The following is a 24289-nucleotide window of genomic DNA, read 5'->3' on the forward strand; positions in this document are numbered from 1 at the left end:
AAAACGTTCCATTTGGCATCACTTTCTTGGGAATACATCTTCAGTGTGTCAACAAAGGGGAAGTCGTTAACTGCTCTCACACTAGCTGGGAACAGTCTGGTACTCTTTATTACACAGGATACCCAAAAGGGGAGGGGACGGGAAAAAGAAAAGGAAAAAAAAAAAAGACACTGAAATCTCACATTAACTATGCCGCCAACGTGTCATCCAAGTGGTGATGTGACTGCGGTCGGTTGGTCGGTCAGTAGGTTGGTCGGGGGGTTAAGGCATTGGACAGAAGCGTTTCAGAGGCTGTGATTCTCCAAAAGTGCCTCACATCACTTTTTCCTCATGTTATTCCAAAGCATCCCCCAATGTCTACAAGATCAACAACATTTAAGACCCTCCCACCTAGTTTTGGTCACCTTTTTTTTTTTTTTTTTTTTTAAAACATTGGTCTCAGCTCCCCAACTGCAATTTCATTCCCGTGCACGTGACAGATTATATAAATGCTTTAAAGTCATTTATTTTACTGTCCATACATTCAGTGCGTATGTTTAAGAATTAGTAGGAAAAACTGGTGGAAACCGAGAGATAAATAGCATAAATAGCATTTGTTTTCCCACCCCCCTGCATCTACAAGTGTCATGTTGCTGCTCAGCGAAGGGTAGGAGCAAAAACTGCAGGAGAGTCCAAAGAGACTGTAGTGTGTTTTGACAGCAGCGAGGTTAAGGGGAGCGCTTTAACCAAGCAGCATGAGCAGAGAACACTGTACATGAGGCGTCTCTGTTTTCTGATGTCTCAGGCCCCGGTCCCAGTGCCAGAGTTGACCTCTTTGGAGGACGGGGGGAAAAAGAAAACAACAACAACAAAAAATATAACGTGCAGAGGCCAAATGGCAGACTGATGCTCTTTGTGCCTGTATGTGACGATAGGCGGTTACACTCTTGGCTCTTCTTGTGTTACATTCAGTTCCTACATCAGGAATCATCATAAAGGGCTTTGTGTCATAATGAGTTTGCAAACTGAGGGCAGGATGCATTTAGGAGATTAGAAAGGAACTGAAGATGATGATTTTATGAGTCAAGCAGGAATCGTAGTGAAGCAAGTTTCCACAGGAGGTGCCATCTCTTCCTCTTCAGGAGAAAAAAAGAGAAAACAAAATACTGATGTTGGGAGTCTTGGGGGAGGAAGGAAAAAAGATTATCCTCTGCAAAATTCCATCAGAAAGGTTTTTTCCCCATTTGGCTGACTGACCTGCAACACAACCCGGCACAGCTTGACAGAGGGGTGGAGGGCGAAGAAGAAGAAAAAGGACAACAACAAAAAAAAAAAAAAAATCCCACAAGAAGACACAAGCATCTTGTACATCTCAGCAAACCGTTTTTAAACTTGTCCAAAAAACGGAGAACAATTCAATCAAGATCTCTCAGATGACTCCCTCTTCTATTCTGAACGGGACCTTACTGATTTCGAATAAAATCACAATCGACTGAGCCAAACAGCTGGAACGTTTCAGGCTGGTGCTGCGTGATCATTTTTGCCGTGGCGTGTTCTTCTTCCGTTTCCGCTTGAAGAAACAGCAACACCTGCAGAAAGACGTGGACGTTAAATGAGCGCGTGGATGAGAGAAGCACGAGAAAGAACAAACACGGCAGTGTGTTAAATATCACAGGAGCCTCATCTGAGTCTTATCTCTTTGTCTTTTAAACCAGAACAGTAAGAACTCAGTAACACCTTAACATGGACACGATGGATGTGTTCCCATCCACCAAGCGTTTGCGTATTCACCTCCCACCATTTTAACAGACAAATGGCAGAGGAACAAAAACTACAAACTGACTCTGAAGGCAATACTTCTAGGTAAAATCTTTAAAAATAAATTAAAAAGGAAGCAGTGAACACAAAAGTCACAGGACACGGTGAGCCTGAACGGTTAATAAGAACATACAAAGACAAGAAAAAAGCAGATTAGGACATAGGACAGTGACTGGATACCCTCAGATTCATTTAATATTTAACAAATAGTGGTGTTCCATGCAAAAAGGCTGTAACCTAAAGTCAAATGTTTAGTTATAAAGGAGCCATAATTAAAAAGAGTTTTTCTTTCTGGCCTGATATTATTTATTAATGTTTGTCAGGCAGCAAGGTTTACTAAATGCAGAAAACGGGCAGAAACTTGGCAGTAAACACAGCTGACAGTGTTTGTGGGCACTATATAATATGCACCAGTGAGAGTCTGGTTACATTTTGTAAATAACTCCACTGGGCCCAGCCTAGGCTGGTCCACTCCCTGTCCCATGAGTCTGATGTGGACGAGCAGAGAGGGACTCACCACAGGTTGAGCATTTTCACGCAGCTACAGAAGGAGGAGGAGGAGGAGGAGCAGGAGGAGAGTAAAGAGAAAAGAAAGATAGATTAATACAGCGAGACCGAGATGATGGGGCTGGGAACATGCCACACAAACATGCACACCCACGCACCAACAGGACACAGGTGGACACAGAGACAGAAAGTTGAGAGGTTAAAAGAGAGAAGGTCACAGAGAAGGTCACAGAACATCCCTGCAGCTTATTATGTCTCCTAGAATTCCCGGGAACGGGGGTGATACGGCATCACGTTTTGAGCATGTTTCTAAAATGTTAAATCCTTTAATAAAAGCTGCTTGGTGCGTAGATCATTGTGTCCTTATACTTACTTCATTTTCTATGTTAAACACAATGAACCACAAGAGTTGACATTTACGTGCTCACTTAAACTGGGCAAATGTGCACTGTGGGTGGCTAGACGTTTTAATGCTACAACAAGTACTAACATAATGTAGTGCAACTATTTTTGTTTAGTAAAACAATTAAGTAACTAGATTTGTTCTATCCCATAAATAGGTGAAAATATTAATGCAAAAAAACCAAAAAAAAACCCCGAACATGTGGGTATTCAGTCACATGACCACTAATCATGTGACTTTAACTTGTCTCCTATTTTGGACATAGGATGCTGTAGAGTCTAATGGACCAGTTTCTAGGCCCACAGGCCTAGTTCCACTACAGCTCAATGTTTGCAGACAAGTTAGTTTCATGCAAACTACAAACGACCGTGTCAGTATCATTAGCGCCCAAACCGAGCTTTTCACTGCGACGCACTCTTTGTGACTACTTTCACATGGAAAAAGCCGGCAACAGCCAGCAACTACTTGCCAATAAAGTTGGGGAGAATAGACATTTTTCCCTAGCAACCTGTGTTTGCCAGATGATCACCAACCAGTCTCTAGGGCTGTGCAACTGAGGCTTAACATTTTAAACTGGTCCTATAAAGACAGCCTTTTGTCTTTTTTAGACCGAGTCCATGATTGTGAATAAAAATGTCGTATTATTTCAGCTTAACTACACCAAATATTTCCTATAAGGCCAATTTTAAATCAATTTGCCATCAATATGTCATTAAAAAAATAAAAATAAATTTCTTGTCTGATGGGGCATCAAAGAGGAGATGGGCACAAAACACACCAATCATAATATCACGCAATTGTGTGAAAGGAGACAACAGCAGCAAGGCCGGCCATCTGGGCAGAGAGAAATGACTGCACATTAAAAACAGAACACGCAGCTCGGAGATTCAGGAGGCGACACTTTATAAACACTGTTGTTAAAGCTGGTTCATGGTTAATCGCTTCAGCATTAAACTTTCCCAGACAGCTGAACTGAACTCATCTAAAACATGTTCATAAGTAATTATATGTAAAGCATATTAAAACGCAGTACGCAATGAGTGATTTTTTTCCTGGGGTGTTTAGGGGTTCAATAGTGCGCTCGCTCTCATTTTGATGTGTTACTAGAACACCAGTGTATACATAAACTACATGAAGTAAGAGCATAAAATGGACCAGCAATTCAGCAAGGTGTTCTGTTAAACACTTACTATTTATTTATTTATATATACACACTGTTACAGTTTGTCAGGGACGTGCTATGAAGTTCAGTCCTCACGACGTTTTAGCTGTCGAGCAGCTGCCCGAAGGCTGCGGCCAGAAATGTCTTAAAATCATCAAAACAATTTTGTTTTTGGGTTAACTACTTCATTTTTTTTAAGGCTCAGTTGGGCTGTTGCTGATTCTGAGGTTACTTACTCAGTGGGGCGGTTATTAAAAATTGATTTTAATTGAAGAAATTTGTGAATAATTGAAATTAAAAAAGTAAAAAGTAAATATCCTCTGCTCAAATTTTCTCAAATTTTGTTTATTTGCATGTAAAATTAAAAGTTACGCACAATCTAATTTGTTTACTTATATTTCTTTTCTTTTTTTAAACTCCTCTATTTTTATTGGTCTTATTTGACTTTGTTTGATGTCTGGACTTTAATGTAAAGCACTTGGAGCTGAAAGCGCTGTATGAAATAGGCCCAGCATCATAAATCTTTCCACCGCAGACTTGAATCTAGACCAGTCAAGTGGTCCAGTGCTGAAGTTAAATTGGAATGGCTGCCTCCCTCAATCAATAGCATAAAGCATGGTGGATAAAGAAAATGTGTTTAAAGTTGATTCCTACATTTCTGTTATTACTTCCGTTTCAAACTATGCATCTCCTCATTATTATATACTGTTTAGTCTGAGAGCTGTGTGAATCCTAAGAGCTGCCCTCACTTCTTGTCAGTCAGACGAACCGTGTGATCTTCAGCTTGCACAGCAGTTTTTTCAGTGGCTGGCCAGCCATGCAGCGTGGCACCATTCCAGCTGCTGATGCTTAAGACTGGCACCATTTACCGGTTAGTTCCTGCTACCAGCTCAAACCAGTGCCAACACTAATTTCAATGATTTTTACACTACTTGTGTGCTGTAGAGATTGTAGTCTATGTTAATGGTTGATTGGCTGGGCACAGGCATGAGGGGGTGCATTGGTTAATCTACAGTACTGTGCAGAAGTCTTGAGGCAACCCTTCATTTCTTTATTTTTTGCTGCCATGGAGCCAGGCTTCCCTGTAATTTTTTAAGAGCTCTTGAGCAATAGTTCTCCAGGCATTCTGTCGGCCAGTGGCTGCTTTTTTTCTTCAGTATGTTAAACCACTTAACACTGAGTTATGTGTCATTTTATGCTTGAGTGGTTCCTAGGTCAAAGGATGAACTAGTGTTGTGTCTACACATAAACAACTTTGCAAAGAACTTTAGGCATATTGTTACTAGCAGCCCATCGTAAAAACAAAACTTGCTTCCATTTTAAGTTGAATCTAGGAAAAATCTTAAAGATAACATAGTTTGATAGATATAAAATAGTTTTGTATTTTTTCCTCCACCAGGGTGATTTCCAAAGAGCTATTAAAGAAATGAGGGCTGGCTTTTACTTTTGCACAGTACTGTACAATGGCTTTTTTTATTTTTACAGAAAAGGAAAATTCACTGAGGGATATAGAGACTGGTTGCAGATCGTAAACCCACACACCCAGACAGATAAGAGGGGCAGGTGGAAGATGACAGCTGGTGGCTGGAGCTGTCACAATTCCAGACGATAGCAAAAGGAGACAGAGGGAGGGTAAGAGGGAAAGAGAGGAAGCGACAGATGGACATGGAAGAGAGTCGTGGTGGCTATATGACACATACTTGGCCTCGTCGGGCGGATGCTCCTCTGGCGGAGCTGTAATTGGGGCGTTGGAATGAACAGCCAGCGGATCGTCTGCATTAAGCTCCCCGTTGGTTGAACTGACCACCTGTGACACAGACTGGTGTTAAGTTCAGTTAAACCACTTATGTGTGTCCACACAACAGATACGTATGGAAAAACCAGATACTGCTGTGACAGAAAGTTTACCTGGTTAACAAAGAACAAGTTAACACAAATACTCTAGTTCATTTAGTTTTGCTTGTATTGGGAGAAACTGGTTTCGTGGCAGCAAAAAAACAAAACAAAAAAACCCCACAACATGAAGAAAAACCTGGCTTGCAGTCTGTGAATGGTTCTGCTATATTTTTTTTTTACTATTTTGTAGCTTCAAGTCATACAAACAGTCTTGTTTGTTATCAGAGTGTATCGATATTGCCCCAAAACAGCAACGAGTCACCAAAGTTAGAATGTTGAAATGCTCCAGAGAGAAAAAATAAAAGACTTTCAAGAGTCAAAACTTAATCCCAAAAGACAGCACAGGTTGGGAGGGAGGCAAGCAAATTTCAGATTGCAGTAATTACAATATCACGTAAATACAGGGCTGTAGCTTTCCATCAACAAACAAGCTGTGTCCCTACAGTATACAAGGGCAAGGTCTCACCAGTGACCACACCTGAAACTAAAGTAAAGACTTCACCAAACATGGGCAATTACAACTACATGTAGAAAACTCATTTTAATAGATTTGTATAGAACAGGGGAGGGCAACTGATTTTCCCCAAAGGGCCCATGAGAAACTGGGACTACTGAGAAGGGCTGCACTGGTAAGCTAACAAAGAAATAGTTAATATTGAGCAGAACTGAGTTCAGCTTATTGGTGCAGTCCTCAGCAGTCTTTGTTTATCATGTGACCCCTTGGGAAAATCAATTGCCCACCCCTGGTATAAAGCGAAACTGCACCAACATCTTTCTGTTGCTTGTGGAATCCATTCAGCAAACCTATAGACTCATTACTTAAAAATAAAACTAAATGCGTAAAAGGACTTCTTAAACATACATAAGAGGATTGGGGCCACTGAAGAAAAAAAACATTATTTTTATTATAAGTATTCGTGGGTGATGACTCTTCCACCCTTTTCGGAATTCTAAAAAGAATCAGAATCTTTACTTTTCAGCCTCAGAACTCTGGCGTTTTCTTTAGTTCTGCGAAGAACTAATCAGGATTCTGAGATGAAAGTCAAAATTCTTAGTTATTAAAAATAAAGCAGGAATTCTGGGGAGAAAAAAAAAACAAAAGTCACACCCCTTGTGACTGTAATCCTGCTCTGTAAAAAACATGTTTAGATGAAGGACAAATCATAAAATCAAGATGCCAGTAGCAGCCATTTATTCTTGAGCCTGTAAAAAGAAGCAATGTTTTTATTTGTCACAAAAATGGGTTTGTGTGCACCCACATGCACATATAGATCGTGAAAAGTGGAGTGAAGTGGATTTGTTGGCTTTTTGGACATATTTAGGAAAGCAAACATATCTTCTTTGATCTACCACAATGAAAATTCTCAATATTCCTGTCGAGAAGAAGTAAACACTTGGTTTCAAGCTAGTATTGCGATGTTAAGCATAAATAATAATTTCTTGTATGCATTCTTGAATGCAACTGTCCAGACATATTTCATATATGAAATGTGACTATTGTAGCCAATCTCATAACCCTCCATGTGTTCTTGCTCGGCCTTGGTGGATTTGCTGTGTGCTTACAATCATTACACTGTTAAAAGGTGACCTCCAGGATTAATAGTTCAATCGATTAGCTTTCTAGTCCCTGGGGAAGAAACCCCAAACCATATCTACCGACATGCTTCACACTGTGTGTGTGGGTCTTCTCCTGAAAAGCTCTTTGGTCTGTGCCAAACACATCTACTCCTACTGTCTTTGATTGGCCCAGGGCCTAGTAGGCACAAAAAGACACCTCATTCAGGCATCCTTTTTTCCCCAAATGTTTGAATTTATAAGAATCCTGACAGGAGAATATGCAACGGATAGGACAGGACAGATAGGATAAGACAAACTAGCAGTGCAGATGGTGGGGTAGTAAAGTGTAGCCAGACTGTAAAAAATTAAATGTGACTGTACGTCTACTCACACATTTAATTTCATTTCACATCACGCACTTGTTGTGGACTCACTTTATCATACGCAATCAGTCAGCAGCATTGCTCACACATGTGAGCCAAGGCACCATAGAGACGAGTAAAATCAAATCTCAACTTGAATTCCACTCAGTGCGTCTCTGTTTCCCAGAAAGGCACATCCTAGATGTCTGAACGAGTGTCTAATTACGAGCACACCTATTCAGTCTTTTTTTCTTACCTTCACTGAACTGAGAGAGAATTCCTGAGCTGTATAATGACTTTTAAGGAAACATTTTGTGATAAAAAAGATATTAACTTGGCTTCCTTTTGTTTTTTTCATGATACAGGAAGAAAAAAAAAAAAGAAAAAACACAACAGAAAGTCCCTGCCTGCCTCTTTAAAAGCCAAACCTGTTTTGCTGATATGCTGACTTTTTTCCCCCAACACAAAGAAAGAAAAGAATCTGTGTTTATCTGTAAACTTCCAGGTTTACTTGCCCAAATATATGAAAAAAAGCCAACAACTTCCCCTTACACTTTCACCTGATTGAATATGTACGCATCAGTAGATCAGGATAATACACCTGATTGTGTACGAAATGTTGGAAAAAAGAACATTAAAAAAAAAAAAAGATCTTTCTGTAACAGTGTAGCAGTTATCCTAAAGGAAATAAGTTGCGTTTGCATTAAAGGACAAGAGAGATTTCGCTCTTTGATGATCTATACTTAAACGAGTTAAATAACTGATTCTGATGTGTAATATAATAAAGCCTGAAAAAGCCAAGTCTGATGACCACTGCGTTGGTCACAGCACCCTTTTCTCCACACTGTGTTCACAGAGTGCCATGCTTCTACCAATGGCACTCCAGGGAATGATCTAGTTTCACAATATATGTATAAAAATGTTTACATTTCCAAACTATTTTTAAGTGAATGCCATTTAGTAAAAGGAATCCCCAGAAGCAATACAAACCCTGTTGAAGACCGAGACAATCTTTGGAATGGGCTAGGAGACAAAATTACTAAAATATGTTCCTTTAAGCATAAAGGCCTATAATGGTTTAGAAGCATGCAATTAGCTAGCTATGCCAGGTCGTTCTGCCATGCAGAAGGCTTCTTGATCTTGCAAAGAATGTCCAAGCATCATGAAGAGTTGTAGGACCGGAGATCAAAATGCCCCAAGAAGGGCTGCTGTTTATAAAGCTAAATCACACTTTCACCATCTGGGGTGGGTAGCACCAGATGACATGCATATGGTGGAGCAGAAAATTAACATTTCCCAGCCAGGGGCAAAAGGGTTGGAGGGGGGAGGGGGGTATATGGTTGTAGATCTGTCTCACACATGAAGCTAAAACACTTAACAAATGCAATTCATGTCTGGCATAAAGCATTAGTTACTATATCAGTGTTTTGCGATTAATTATGAGCTTTTAGATAATGAAGATGAATAAAAATGCCAGTTCAGTAGCAAAATAATTTGCATAATAATATGAATTAAATGCTTGAGTACTTTGCTAAACATGATTTTTCATAGTTGTTTAACTCGCAAATAAAATATTTGTCTCAAAATAAGACTAATCCCTTGAAAATATATCGTTTCCCCAAGCAGGGGGAAAAAGAAATTGTGTCACACAAAAATGCCTTTGCGCCTTTCCCTTCCATTTACAAGCCATATTTATGAGTGTATTTATCTTTGTTTGGATTATTTGAGACAGATCTGACTCCATGGAGATTGGGTGGGGGCTGCCGGTTGATCAGGTGAGGGGTGTATACCTGCACTGAGCCCCCGTGCCTGTCCGCTGTCAGGTGGGAGGTCAGATAGGAGGAGTTTGCTTGGCGTGCGGGCTGCACCTCCCATGCTCCTCGTCGATCTGAGGCTGCTGTCTGCTTAGGAATCGGGGGTGGCGTCGGTGATGTGAAGGGAAGTGGGTTTGAAAGTGCAATGGGAAGGGGAGGGGGGTGAAGGAAAGATGGATATTTGGGTGTGCGAGGCAAGGTAACCATGCAAAGCAGCATGAGATATGGAGAAGAAAAAAAAATAAATGAACAAAATTGAAAAAAAAAAAAAAAGTGAATCAAAATCATAGCAAGGCTTCAGCCATAAAACTGAATCAGAAACTAATGAGCCTGAAGCCTAATGGAGTTAAGCTCACAGGTCTCAAACTCTGGCCTCAATCTCATTACACCTGAATAACAAAAAAATAAGCATGAACCACTAACAAGTAACCTATTTAAATGCTCAGAGCTTTATAAAGCCAGCAATTTATTTTCCAGCTCATCTTCATACCAGCAATGAATTAAATTGGATTCAAAGCAAATGCGTTTACACACGCAAAATTGTAGATCAAATTCAACCAGACTAACTAACAGCTATTCAAGTCCTTCATTTGTAGCATAGACTGCGACAATTCAACCCTGGCTCTGAAATTTGCATTTATAGCACCCAAATAGCATCGAAAAGCAGGTGCACTGACAACATGGGCACAAAACCCATATATACCCAAAAAAGTTCTCCCTAAGTGTCTCTATTCTACACTGTAGAATATGTGAATGATTACAAAGCTTTATTTCAGTCAGCCTTCATCTTTGTGGGCTGCTTTTAATAACCAGAATTTAGTTTAATTTAATTTATGGTCTTAAACACTTGCCAAAAGTTTATCTACAATATCTAAAGCGCACAGTAAATCCAAAAACACAAAGCCAAAGATGACTGGGATAAATTTGCCCTGATGCCTTAAAACTAATTTTCCAGCATTTAAATATAAAGAGATGTTCAAAAGAATACTTGCATAGCACATCCTATTGTCACTGCATGCACATAAGCTTTGCTTGGCAAAGAGATCATCATACAGAGAGTAAAAGGAATTTCAGGCTGTAATGCACCATGGGTCCATCCACTGGACCATAGCAAGAAGCAGTCTGGTCCCCATTGCTCAACCGGACGTACCTGGTTTCTGATTGGTGGGTGCTGTGAGGGTCGGTCTCTGTGAGGATGGCTCTCTCTCGTGACTGCAGATGCTCCAGAGTCTATATGGACAGACCCCACCGGTGTGGGCTGAGGGGAATAACAATGAATTCAGCTCTGCAGTCAAACAGGTGAAATTACTGACATGTAAAATGTGATCCGTTACTCACAATCTGCCTGCCAACCCAGTCGTAGGTGTAGTCAAAGGTGTATCCTTTTCTCTCAAACAGTTCCGTGAACAAAGTCCTCAAATATTCATAGTCTGGCTTTTCAAAGAAGTCCAACCGCCTCACATATCGCAAGTAGGTGGCCATCTCCTCTGTATTACACAGAACCAACAAGAATGTTCTCACCTTTCATGAGGATAAATCCGTACAAATTGTGTAGTGGGACGACATTTAGATCATTTTATCTGAAAAATCACGTTACATCACAGCCAGTATTCACACTATCAAGGCTCACAAGCTGATCCAAAAGTGAGATTACAGCCATCAATAGCATACCTGGAAAGTTCTCACAGAGGACCTCGATGGGAGTGTTTCGTTTTGTGTCTCCAATCTTCTGGTATCGTTCTTTCAGTGTGTCAGCCTGAAAAAGATTCAAAGCAAAGTGTTTTTTCTTGTTTAATGTGTCTGAAGTAAACGCTCTCTCTGAAAAATCAACTGAGCTTCCATGACTGGAGTATTATGTGTTTCACAAAGACACAGCATGATACTACTGATCACTTTATTGCCATCAAGACCATTTAAGGCAGACCTTCCCAAAGTGTGGGGCCCGCCCCCTGAGGGGGGGGCGCAGAGCCATTGCAGGGGGGGCACGGTATGAAAAGCGGGGGGGGAAAAATGCTTGGACACTGCTAGCATGGGGCGCCCACACAAACGCAAAGCAGGAGATGAAGCATCACTGAATATGTTTCCAAACCAACTTCATTCTGAGCCAAAGACTAGAAAAATATGGTGAAGCATATCTTCCCTTTGGCTTCACCTGCACAAGTGCTGAGGTAGGTCCCCCTGCAGAATTGCTTTTCCCTTCGTCGGGAGCACGCGCTGGGCTCTTCAAATCGCGGACAAACAGTATCCCACATTCTTGACTTTTAGTTCACACACACACACTTGTTGTAATGACTAACTACTGCTGACATTTTGGAGATGTTAGCTCTTTATACAGTAAAGTTACAGCGGGATACAAATAACATCAGACTGATCCTGCCACGATTTGTTCCCTCGGTTCAAATCACGGACTAACAGTATCCCACAGCTGTTTATGTTTTTAAACCCATTTTGCACAGAGAGGCATTTTTTGAAAAATTTATTGACAGCAATGTTGAATATTATTACACAGGAAAAAAACTACACGTAAAATAATCACACCATGACGCCTTTGCCTTTGTAAATGGAGGGACAGTAACTGTGTGTGTATATGTAAGCGTGTAAAACCTGCAGATAGAGACAAAATACTGTTAATCTGACTATCTGCCATTCTGCAATTCATCTCATTTAAACAATAACGTGGCGCACAGCGTGATGTGAAAAAAGGCACAGACCTTTGACGTTGCGTGACCAACTCTGAGATTTTTAAAACTCCTTTTTTGTGTTTACGTGTGGACGAGGAATACAGTTTTCGGTGATTCGAAACGCCGTTTACGTGTGGACGAAACAGCTGCGTTTTCAAAAATACCCGTGTAGGTGTGGACGCAGCGTAAAAGAGTTAGTAGTTTATTTTATTACTACCTGTAATTTTTAATTGTTTACTTAATGTTTGAGGTGTGAAATAAACCGCAATGGAGCAAAATAAGGGTGTGTGTGGTTGGAGGATGTGTTTGTGCGTGTGCGTGCATGCTTGCGGGGGGGCGGGGCATTTTTCTTGTAAAACAAAGGGGGGGTCTAGCAAAAAAAGTTTGGGAACCACTGATTTAAGGTTTCTTGTTGCATGTTCAATCAAAGTAAGGAAATCTCAGAAAGCTGATTCTGTTCATCTGGACGTAGCGTTTTCAGTGGGAGAAACGTTTTGTCAAGTGATGAACAGAATCAACTTTCTGGGAGATTTTCAGGTGGTTAAGCAGAAAGGATTCAGAGTAGTAAGCAAAGAGGAATAGGAAGCTTACTGCTTCAATTAACAACCAACTGTACCACTCGGTACACATTAGCCTGAAGAAAAGCTTCTAAAGATTATGAATTTTGAACTGTGAGCACAAAATAACAGCTGGTTCATTTTCAACTGTAACCTTTGTTTAGTCTTTTTTTTTTTTTAATATTCATTAAGAAAAACTTAAATGTGCCAATGGGGAGATAAACACAATGAAAGCTGAATTCTTCGGAAGTACATTTTCTCAGTCATTTTGAACAGACTTTCAGCACATGCCGCAGCTACTGATGGGTAAATAATATAAATTACACAGCAACTCAGAGTGTGTTAGAATTTAAGGTTATACAATGACTAGAGTTCTGATGAAAGAATCTCGGAAACTGTCAATATACTTTACATACCTTTAGCCCTTGCCAAGGTAGACTCCCACGAAGAAAATACATGAACATGTGGCCCAGAGCCTCCAGGTCATCTCGCCGACTTTGCTCTGTATCAATAGATATAACATCTCACTGACACAATTCAACAACTATGTCCCAAAGCATCTCTTTTACAAACAGACGTCCCAGAACAACAACAATAAAATCATTCTTACCTTTGCCTAAGTGTGTATTGATGGACATATATCGCGCAGTACCAGTTAAGCTCTTGTGCTCCCGGTAGGGAATGTGTTTTTTGGTCTCGGGGTCGATGTACTCTTTGGCCAGGCCAAAGTCAATGATGTGAATGATGTGTTCCTTTTTATTTCCTTGCCGTCCAATGAGAAAGTTTTCAGGCTTTACATCTCTATAGATGAGATTTTTAGAGTGCACATACTCCATTCGTGAAATCTGGTGATGAAGAACACATCAGTCATGGTAAATGAACAAAATTCCTTAAATTGGCCACTAAATCAGAGTCACAGTTATTGAAAATGGGTTTTTCTGCTGAACCAAGTTGACATTATTTTCTCAGTTATAATGAATTTCAGCATTATGGTTTATTAAAAGAAAAAAAGCACAACAACTTTTTAACACTTAAGGTTAACTTGTTGCACTTACAGTGGAATCACTGTCTTTTTTTAGGAAAAAAATTAAAGGTGAGCAACATAATAAATTCATGATGTGAGGTGGCTGCGATGCAGTCTTTAGGAAACCTCTGTGCTGAGCTTCTATGGAGGTCTTTACATTTTTTTCCAGAGGATATCTATATTACAAGAGCACTGCAGTTTTTGTGCTGACAAAATGAAACGTCAGAAATTTTGATGTGCATAAGGCGCCTCAAAGACTGGGTTATTACACCCTCTGAGCTGCTCAGACTTGATGTGAATCAGTGGTGGCTTTGCGCTTCACGACAGCTTCCAGTCTACCCAAATCTGCCCAGAAGAATGCATATACTAACAGATTGCTAATTTGCATACTAGGTAATAAGAGAGTCACTCTCCACAAGCTCCAAGAACCTCAGGTATTCAGGCAAGACTTGTAAAATCAGCTATATGGACAGTTTACTCAATAAGAATCATTTTGTACTGGGAATTCTGGAGCATACTATAAAATGTAAAGGCTTGGTGGATTAAGCCTCTGAAATATCCAGCCAGGATAGTTTTTGAAACAAGGGTTCATTCCTATAGTATGAAAATGGATTTTACTGAAAATATGTCATTAACTGGAAATGTAAATTGTGCTGCACTTGCCATGCAAATTGTTAAACTACAGTAAACATTTAATTTTTTGATTATGAACTTGTTAGTCTAACTCCAGCTACTATATTAAGTAGCAAATAGTTTTGTGCCATTTCTGCATATAGGCTGATGGTGATTTGAACCATTTCATAGAAATTTCACAGAGTTTTTATGTTCAATGTATTTGATTTCATCAGTCATAGTAAGTGAGTAGAAGTTTTTGTGATGGTGTCATACAAAGCTCCAAACCCACCAGCTGAATTGCTATCATTAACACGGTCTTCAGTGAAAAGGTCCGGTCGCACAGGTCAAAGAGGTCTTCTAGACTTGGGCCAAGCAGCTCCAGTACCATGGCATTGTACTTCCCACAGGGCCCAAAGTAAAACACCTGAGGCACACCTTCTGCTAAAATACGAGGAGGAAAGAAATAAAAATTACAAGGAGACACAAACCCAGTAGTTGCCTTTATATATGTTATATATTTTAAAGTATCTAAAAGTAATCCAAGACAACTCTCAAAAGCTGGGGTAGTAAACACGACATACAGAAATAGCTCAGTGTTTTTCATTTGTATACAGTATTTAAAATCTGTTTATTATTCCCGTCTCCCTTGACTAATGACGTTTCCAACTTGGGTCCAAGGTCAACCATAAGAGGCCCTCAAATGGACCGATCGGAGGAGGAGCACTACGAGGTCGTTGAGGACAGAACGCTGCTAGGTAAACATTAACCATGAGGTGAAATACTGTGTCATTCTGCCTCTGCAAGCTGAAAACTAATCTTTTCTCTGGCTCATATCACAACCTCCCAACTGAATTATGATCTGTCTGCTCTACTCACTCTCACTGCTCAAAAATCCTGTCCATCTGTCAACCCGGCTCTTATTTTACCTCTTGCCACAGTGTAATTTAGTCTTGGGTGATCAGTCCGATGCCACTGGAACTTGCATAAAGGCTAGTGCTCTTTTAATTCTTTGTATGTGTAATCTGGGAATGAAAGCTCCTTCTAACAGTTAAACTTGGGGGAGGGAGAAAAAAAAAAAAAAAAAAAAAAGCGCAACATGTGCACTGATTTCCTCCTGCAGTTTTAATTCAATTATAGGCACATCACAGAATCTAAATATATATTCCATCTGCAGGATTTACAGTTATATGTACATGCAATTGTAATTGGTGGTACATTTGTATTCTTTGTTGTTATCCTGACCACCGCCTGAACTTTAGTTTCAAAGAACAGGAAATCAGGTCAAACTGTTAACTGCCTTCAGGGAAGCATGACTCAAAGTTTGGCTGTGCTTACTTCTAGTCAGACTCCTATTAAAAAGGTCCTCTCAAGAAACTTCAAAGGGAGATCCAGAATAATAAAGCTATACTCAGTCCTTGGACATACAGTATAATTGCAAAGTTAAAAAAAATAAAATAAAAAAATAAAAAAAAGAGATCCTAGTCTTTCAATCATCAATCATCTTTTGCATCCGACTTTGAAAGTAACCGTCTTCTTTCGTGTGTGTGTGTGTGTGTGTGTGTGTGTGTGTGTGTGTGTGTGTGTGTGTGTGTGTGTGTGTGTGTGTTGCGATGCAAGTATACATGTAGATTAGATACATATGTAGATATGTAGACAACCCCTAAGCAAATAATTTTATAGTGAAATCTAACAAAGCTCTAATAATCCCTTTAAACACAACACTGAAATGTAAATTTGCATCTCTCTTTCAATGGATAAGCTTGAATAGAAAAGAAAAGAAAAAGTTATGGACAGGATGTCAGTCCCCATTGTAATGGTTTGGTTTATTATTATTATTATTATTATTATTATTATTAGCCATATGAAGGTGTGACGACACTGTTTGTTTTTCAAAATAATGGCAAAACAAACCGACAAAAAGCTAAATACAAATAATACTCCCAAATTTTGTGCACTGATGTATTTATATTAAACATGTTGCTGGAGACATTTGGCTTGCCAGCTGGGTAATGGGAAATGCACTGCAGTATGAAAGGTGGCATAAATGCTGTCAGCAAGCATATGGGCATGTAGGAGTCATGCTGCGCTCCATCCTGTGCTTCTGGACACCATTATGTAGTTCTGTGGGTTGCTAATTGTACCATAGGAATGAGTGGCTTGAAACCCTGTGTGCCTGTGGGAGGCCTAAAAATGTGTCAGATTGGAGATGTGCGGTAAATAAGTTGATTAACAGTTTAAAACAATATGGATCTAGCTTTTAACTAGCAATGGGGATGGTCAAACCACCGTTGTCTACAGCACAAAAGTCAAACAAACATTAAAGACTGAACCTTTTTGTCCACAACCACACACAGCAATTCCACAGGAAAACTCAAACGCTGTTGGAAGCTACCAATTTTGCAGGTACCACTTCTCTCTTTCAATTTTTGTAAACATAAAGATTGCAGTGCCTGCTCTGTGTGCTCACCTGGACTGTAAGAGTTTCTTCAGTATTTGCACAGAGCATAGACAAAGTCTGCATTTTCAACAAAGTGGACGGGATGCAAAAGTGACTGAATACGGAGAACAGCACTGAGGGATTGCCTTTATTAGAGCAATATTTTGAAGGAAATATGCACCTAAAACCTGCACGAATCTACACATTGCTCGTGAATGCATGATAAATGAAGACAGCTCATCCTAGCCAAGACACACTCCCCCATTTATTCACAGGTTGTGACACTGAAATCTGTATGTGCAATTTTTCAACCCAAAGTCAAGGATCAAGTCTTCCACAGGACCAAAATGCCACATAACTGTCATTTCTTTGGTAGACATGCGTTGTAGACCAGATTGCACAACAAGAGTGCTGAAACATATCACAGAAAGACTTTGTAATCAGGTTAGAAGAAAATGAATATCTGTGAATATCTTACAGAAATTAATTTTGGATTAGTGTGTGACGCTTTGTGTGTGAAGATCGCATGTTCTCCTCATGCATGCGTGGGTTTCCTCCCACAGTCTAATATAATGCAGGTTTGGTGAATTCGTGACTCTAAATTGACTGTAGGCGTGAACTCCCTTTTCTCACTATGCTCTGTGTGTGTGTGTGTTTATGTCAGTGTTGTGAGAGACTTTATTTGTCCAAGACTGTACTGCGCTACTCGTCAGCCACTGTAAGCTAGGAGAGACTCCAGCCCGCCATAACAGGATAAGCAAATCAAAGACTGTATATTACTAATGGGTGGGTTTCACTGAGAAAATTGTGAGCAGGCTCCTCGTGATGGTCCTACAGCAGCTCCACACCAAACTCCTGGAATACAGCCAGCTCCTGCCTGATGCAAGATTTTGCACATCGTGCAGATCCATCTTAGATTGGCTGCCTGCACTACTGATATAGCCTGCAATTGGTTGCTCAGCTCTACCCTCAAATCAACATCAAGCTGGCCCCTTTCAATTTCTAACAGACGTATTTGCTGGCTTGCTTCTGTTGTTCAGTGGCTGCTTTCCCTAAACCTGTGCAGATGGCTGTCAATGTGCTCATTTGTTGGACCCATTATTTGACTACTGTGGCATTTTGTTACACATATTTGCATTTCACCTGTAAAAGCTCTACAACCAGCATATAGTTTTCGCTGTTTTATTAATTAATTTGAAATAAAATCTGGATTATTTTAACGGTTTCGTGAAATAAATATCATTGTTAACAAAAAAACAAACAACAACACTAACATGCTTTTCCATATTTTCTGTCTACATACTGTTATAAATGGATGTGGACATATTTACCAGTAATGCAGTAAGCATATATGCGAGTAATGCTTGAACTCTGTTAACTCTCTCAAGGCCATTTTTTTCTGCTCTTAGCTCTGTCTGATGTCGTAAAGAGCCTGATCTCTCAGGCACACAGAGAGGTAGCCAGTAATAAGAATGGAAAACAGGGAGGGTGGTCTTAAAGATGAAGGAAATAAAATGGTTTGTGTCAGTCAGAATGAAGTAACGGTCTGCACTCAGGTCCAGTACAAGATAAACAAGGGTAATTTTGAACTGAGAATTGTGCAAAGCCACTCTAGGAGTTTAAATGAGCATAATGAATCCCCTTGAAAATGCTGTGCTTCCTTTAAGTGACAAGAAATCAACATCTGTAATTATACAGCAACTATGGTGTTAAAAACAAACATTATACTCTATCATTCTATGCAAAAATAAAAGCTGCAGGAAAATCCTGTGGTTCATTTCGATCTTTAAGTCTCCCTTTAAACACACTCAAGAACATTGGGCTCTTTAATTTCTAAAAGCACACAAAAACACCACTTTATGGTTTCTGTAATCCCTCATTTTCTCTAATTATTTTCACTCAAATGTAACTGTGTAATGAAAGAAGCTCAATTTTCTTCAACATATACTCTTAGCACCAGCTTTGGGGTCACAGGGTCACATCTGGAACACACACACACACACACACACACACACACACACACACACACACACTAACCTTTGGCCTTTTCTTTACATGTCGGTAACATCTATTAAACTGTGTCACCATTGGACATGTTTACTCGTTGTGCCCTGCAGTGCTTACAGAGATGGTGTAGTGTTTCATGACGAGGTCTGCCTGCCAATACCTTTAACAGCTCAACAATCTCCACCCACCCCTGAACAAACCCTCACGCTCTTAGAAACATTTTTGCCCTCCTCACAATGCTGTGTCATAATCTCACTGGCTTGTAAAACCAAAGCGATGATGCACCCGATTGCGATGGCAAATATTAACTGCAAGATGATGCATGATTTTTAATTGAATCATCCTCATTAATATCCAGCGATAGTTGTTTATGCATCAGATAACAACACCTGACAGAGCAGCTGAGTCAAACCACATTAATTCATAAAGACCCCATCATGCAGACATTGTGATAACCACATTGGCTGAGAGGAATGTAGCACAGTACACAGCCAAGAAGAAATGAGGTCACGTTATCCCATCTGGAAGAAGAGGACAGAGGCAGGTTAGTACTAAGAGAGGCAGACCCACTCTCTAAATATTTAATGAGTTTCCGCACAGTTGGCCTTTTCCAGCCCTTGCCTTTGCAAAACAATAGCCATTATACTCCCTGTTGGGTTATCACATATGCATGTAGAGCTCCAAAAAAGCACATCAAAGATCACCCACGACACAAAAAAAGGCTTTTATTTTCCATGACAAACTGTTACTGGGGTCATCCCTAAACACTGTAACATCCCTATGTTTTAAAGAGCACATTAGGTAACAAATTAAAACCAAACAAAAACAAAATGACCTCAAAAGCTCGTTTGGGTCAATATATCTGATATGTATCCATTATTATTGTACCCATTTTACCAAGACAACCGTGGATACTGTTTTAAAAAAAAAAAAAGATTTTTCCATAGTTCCATTGTTTCTAGCCTTCACACCCATTTCCTTTAGTACCAACACTTAAAAAATGACTTAATTTCATTCTCTGTGGTGCTCATTTGATCCTGCCAACATTCTTGCTAGTGGTTGCTGTAACAGTGATGCGTCAGCAAATCCTGACTAATCTTTTATGACAAACCGAGAAGTTGTCAGTTATTGCTTTGCATTTCATTCTGAAAGCTAGATAATAAGATTTGTTGGGCATCTGGATAATCTGGAAAAATAAAAATGGCTGGCAGTGTGGGTACCATTAAAACTAAAATCACTGTTTCACACTACAAATCAAACGGTGCAAGGGACAAATTGTAGGCATTATGAGTGAATAACAATAATAATAATAATAATAATAATATTGTTGTGTTTTGGGCTGCGGGGTAATTGGGTTGTTTTTTTAGTTCCTTGAAGTTTTTTTTATAAGTTAAGTCCATGACTAACTGGTCTAACTGGTTACAATAGGAGAACATTTACAACCTTAAGATTCACATTTCCCTATGAAACATCAAGACAGGCCAAAAAGAAAGTGCAAAGATTGAGACTTAGACTGGCCAGATTTTTGAAAGTACAGGTCTGAATGAATGTTATGCTGCTTTGCCAAATATGTAAATAACCAACTCATTGCTAAAAATTCACCATGTCAGCTTAATCAAACAATGCAAGCGTTTTCAGTTTTCAACTACACAAGCTACTTAGAAAAAAGGAAAGAAAAAAAACAAACGAAATATATAAGACTTGATAATATATACAAATAGATTAAAAAAAATATAGCCTCAAAATTATATCATGATTAATGGTGTGATGGAGAAAGAATAAAATAGTGGAACAAGACAAAGATGAAGACTAGTTTGAGACCATTTCAAACAAAAGAAAAAGCTAAACTTTTTCTGATGCCAGTAAAAATATACTATACCAGTAAAACTAAGCCACTGTTGGACAATGAATTATTTGTTACTGTCCTTTTCAGTAAGTCACAGAGTTGTATGCAAAAAACTTTGTTCAGACAGCTGCACCATGTTCAGCTGAGCATGCTGCTGATTTGCGTTTTGAACACTCAATGGTGGAAGACAAAGGGCTTCTGAATATAATTTCCACTTTCATTCCCAGGTACACAGTTACTTCAAGAACTTACTTCCTGAAAGTAAACTATGAAGAGGTCAAAAAACAAAAAAAAAACTGCCCTTTATGCTTGTTTCACACTTGAGCAGGGGTAGGGCAAAGGCAATTCGCAGGCAATTATGGACTGACAGTCCACCAGCACAGAGGGTTTGTTGTCATACAGCCAGTCTCTGGGCTACTCTTACTCATGCTGTTGATGGTCCATCAGCCAGCCACAGAGAAGAGCAAAGTTACAACATACAAAGAGCTTTAAAACAACACATTTCTGATCTTTGATTTATTTTTTCCCCCAAGCTTCTCCCACTGTCACTCCCTTCCCTATTTGAGCCAGCTCGTCTGACGATTAGGTCAGTCAAATCCTGATTGATTAGGACATGCAGCAGAGATTTTGGAGGACTGCACTAGAATACATTTGTGGTGGGTGTTAACCCCTAACTGACACTTCTGTGAGACCATAATTTAAGCTTGCAGGAGACTGAGCCTTGCACTCCTTAGCTTGAGCCTCGCTACAGAGGCGTATCTAGGGGTGATGTTTCACATTATTCGTAAGGATTGGTGAATAGAGACCCACAGACTGATAACAATGCTTCTGACGAGAACACACGCTGCATATATTGGAGATTAGGGCTGCGCGATATGACCAAAATCTCATATCCCAATATAAGACATTTATCGTCCTGGCAACGATATAAATCACCAAAATGTAACATTTTATGTAAATTCTGTGAATCTCGGGCAACTTGCGTGAAGTGTTTCCAGCTGGGCGTCCTTTACATGGAGTCCAGTGTTTTAACGGATGCATGAAACGATACATTTTTAGACATAAGTTGTAACGGCCACCATTTTCTTTCAAAGTTTGAGTCTAAGGTTTATTTTTTAGCACCTGACGGCTCTTTTTTGCTTCTCATCCATAAACTCTCTGCATACTCTTTCACGTGATTCTTTATTTTAAAAAGTCTCAACAGGATCTTGAGCTTTATTGTGAAAGGTTTATGTGGGAAAACAAACAAGCGGACAGCGGAGCCACACAATGGTTTTACAGTCATTGTTGCTAACAACACGCGCTTGTCGGTCCGTAGAGTGGTTATATTAAATATAAGAGAACTTTAAGAAATTAATATAGCCGCTACAGTGACCATCAAAACAATGAAAAAAAATATTGCCGTAAACAGTTTATTTTACGACACCATGAAACAAACGGTAGCGTCATAGGAAACGATAGACGTTTTTATATCGTCATCCGATATATATCGTTATATCGAACAGCCCTATTGGAGAATGGCTTGAGGACGGTCTTGTCAAATTCGACATTCCACCACAGAAAGAAAAAGCTGTTGTCCATGACAATGGTGCTAATGTTGTAGCAGCTGTAAAGATTTTGGTAGAAAAGCATGGACGGGCATCAGCAATTAGATGGCATTCACTGAGCTAAAGGATAAGCAGCTGCAAATGAGCACACCACAGCACATGCTTCAAGATGTAAGTACTCACTAGAATAGTATTTATCAGGTTACCCAGGCTTCTGGAACAAAGATGGCTTGTGACTGCTGCACTGTCTGACCCAGCAGTGGCTCCATGAGGAAAACAACACTATCTTGATCTGAAGCCTAAACAGTAGAACCTGACTAATGAACTGAGCCAAGCCCTTGAGCCAGTTGAAAGGGCTACAGTAATCCTGAGTGGGAAACATTGTGTTTCACTCTCTGTGCTTCAACAACTTGCCCAAAACCTGAAGACGTCCATATAGAGTTGAGTTTTGCGACTTCAGAAGCAAGGTCCGTTCAGGCTCATGCGCCTGAACTGATCACAGCAAAATACAAAAATTATTTTTCTGTTTCAACCTGAATCTCTAAACAAGTTCTTGCCACCTAATGAAGCATTATAGATCCAAAGCACAGCACAGACTCTGGCACTCACTGCCAAAACAGAAGCAAAGCAGCCCAATGGAAGTGAAAATAGAAACCACCTTTCATAGTGAACTGCACCTCTGGCAATACTATTTTCACCCAAGGTCACTGTTCAACATGCTTTCTATGCACGTAGGCATTCATCCAGTCATATACACACTCCCGGAGATTAAAGTCAGCTTAATTTCAATATGTAACCTGAGAAGAGTAATCACTTGTTGTGGAAATGATGCAATCTTTAGGCCGATCTTCCATAACAGTCAAATCACTATCATGAAGTCACATAAAACCACCAGACGGGAGTAGAAAACAAATCTGTGACCTTACCTGCAGTTCCAAGTGTTTTGTAGAACCGGTACTCTAAATGCAGCTGTGGTGCCCTCGACTTCACTGGTTCCTGAATGGTAAACACATCAGACCAGTGTTCAATAAATCGGACATAAACACTGGAATAAATCCAGTTTTAATGCTATGAATTTCACCTTGCAAATGTTTGTGTATGGGTCAATATTCAGAGCAACACTTCAACAAAACATCACATTTGAGCTAAAGAAAAATAGTTTGAATATACTTAAAAATATACCTAAAACAGTCACTTTGCTGTGCCCCCAAATTCTAAACTTTATTTCCAGTTAACTGTTCTGAACTTTCAAACTCAACACACTTTAAATTGAAACTTCTTTTTTTTTTTCAGCTCAAGTGTCAGCACACCATACAATAGAGCGAGTAGCTAAAAGCCATTTGGTTGGTAAGCTTAATACGTTGATTCTGTAGCAAATTACAACTCTCTGGTGAGCAATAATAAGGGCATGAGTCAGGAGCCATGATTTCCAGTCCAGCAGCCGCTGGAGAGACACGTCTAGCTGAGCATCTACACCTCACTCACATTTCTCCTCAAGAACAGTTACAACACTACGATTGGACCACTGCAAATTGCAGTCAAAATAGCCCATCTTAAAATCACTTTAAAATCAACACCTAATACTGAACACAGAGGAAAGACTAACAGTAAGCATCTGTTTTATTCTGTTTTCAATGTGCTAATCATCTAGTTCAGATTCTCATTATCGCTGACTGTTATATTCAAGCAATTACAATAAACCAAACCATGCTTTCAATGTTTTCTGTACCAACATTTCTGATCCTACTATTACTAATTTCCGTATTGGACCTTTTTCACATAATGAAGCGCTTTAAAAGTAATGACTTTAGCATTAAAATTGATTCTAAAAATCATCTGCAGATGTGAGAAGTCAAGCAGTAAAAGCAAGAGTGCACTTACCAGTTTAATAGCTACATACTCATTTGTGTAGAGATTTTTTCCTGGAATAAGACAGGAGAGCAAAAGCATGGTTCAGATGTTTTAAAAATAAATTACGCTATTTTAGAGAAAAGATAACTCTGTAATAGATTAGATGACATACTTCCAGCAACCTTTGCAGCATCCATGTCTGCTAGCAAATCATGTCCTGCATAAA

General features: G+C 39.6%; 1 protein-coding gene across 8 annotated transcripts in view; it reads right to left on the reverse strand.

Moving 5' to 3' along the window:
- Window positions 1-427: 427 nt before the first annotated feature.
- The window catches only part of csnk1g1 (casein kinase 1, gamma 1), a 32632-nt gene continuing 8770 nt past the window's right edge, over window positions 428-24289 (reverse strand). Inside the window, exons 3-14 of one of the 8 annotated variants that reach the window (XM_042228694.1) lie at window positions 24094-24134; window positions 23139-23208; window positions 14665-14813; window positions 13347-13581; window positions 13153-13238; window positions 11170-11254; window positions 10837-10985; window positions 10649-10756; window positions 9475-9585; window positions 5570-5676; window positions 2315-2338; window positions 428-1568 (exon numbers count right to left, since the gene is read on the reverse strand). In XM_042228694.1, coding sequence (XP_042084628.1) covers window positions 1514-1568; window positions 2315-2338; window positions 5570-5676; window positions 9475-9585; window positions 10649-10756; window positions 10837-10985; window positions 11170-11254; window positions 13153-13238; window positions 13347-13581; window positions 14665-14813; window positions 23139-23208; window positions 24094-24134 — 1220 coding nt within the window. In that variant the 3' untranslated portion in view covers window positions 428-1513. Of the gene's footprint in view, window positions 1569-2314; window positions 2339-5569; window positions 5677-9474; window positions 9586-10648; window positions 10757-10836; window positions 10986-11169; window positions 11255-13152; window positions 13239-13346; window positions 13582-14664; window positions 14817-23138; window positions 23209-24093; window positions 24135-24289 lie in introns of all 8 variants that reach the window. The other 7 variants (XM_042228693.1, XM_042228696.1, XM_005942510.3 and 4 more) reach the window with 7 other exon arrangements.

The sequence above is a fragment of the Haplochromis burtoni genome, unplaced genomic scaffold (assembly GCF_018398535.1).
Source record: "Haplochromis burtoni strain Fernald_Lab_line unplaced genomic scaffold, NCSU_Asbu1 Contig_343, whole genome shotgun sequence".
Lineage (NCBI taxonomy): Eukaryota > Metazoa > Chordata > Actinopteri > Cichliformes > Cichlidae > Haplochromis > Haplochromis burtoni.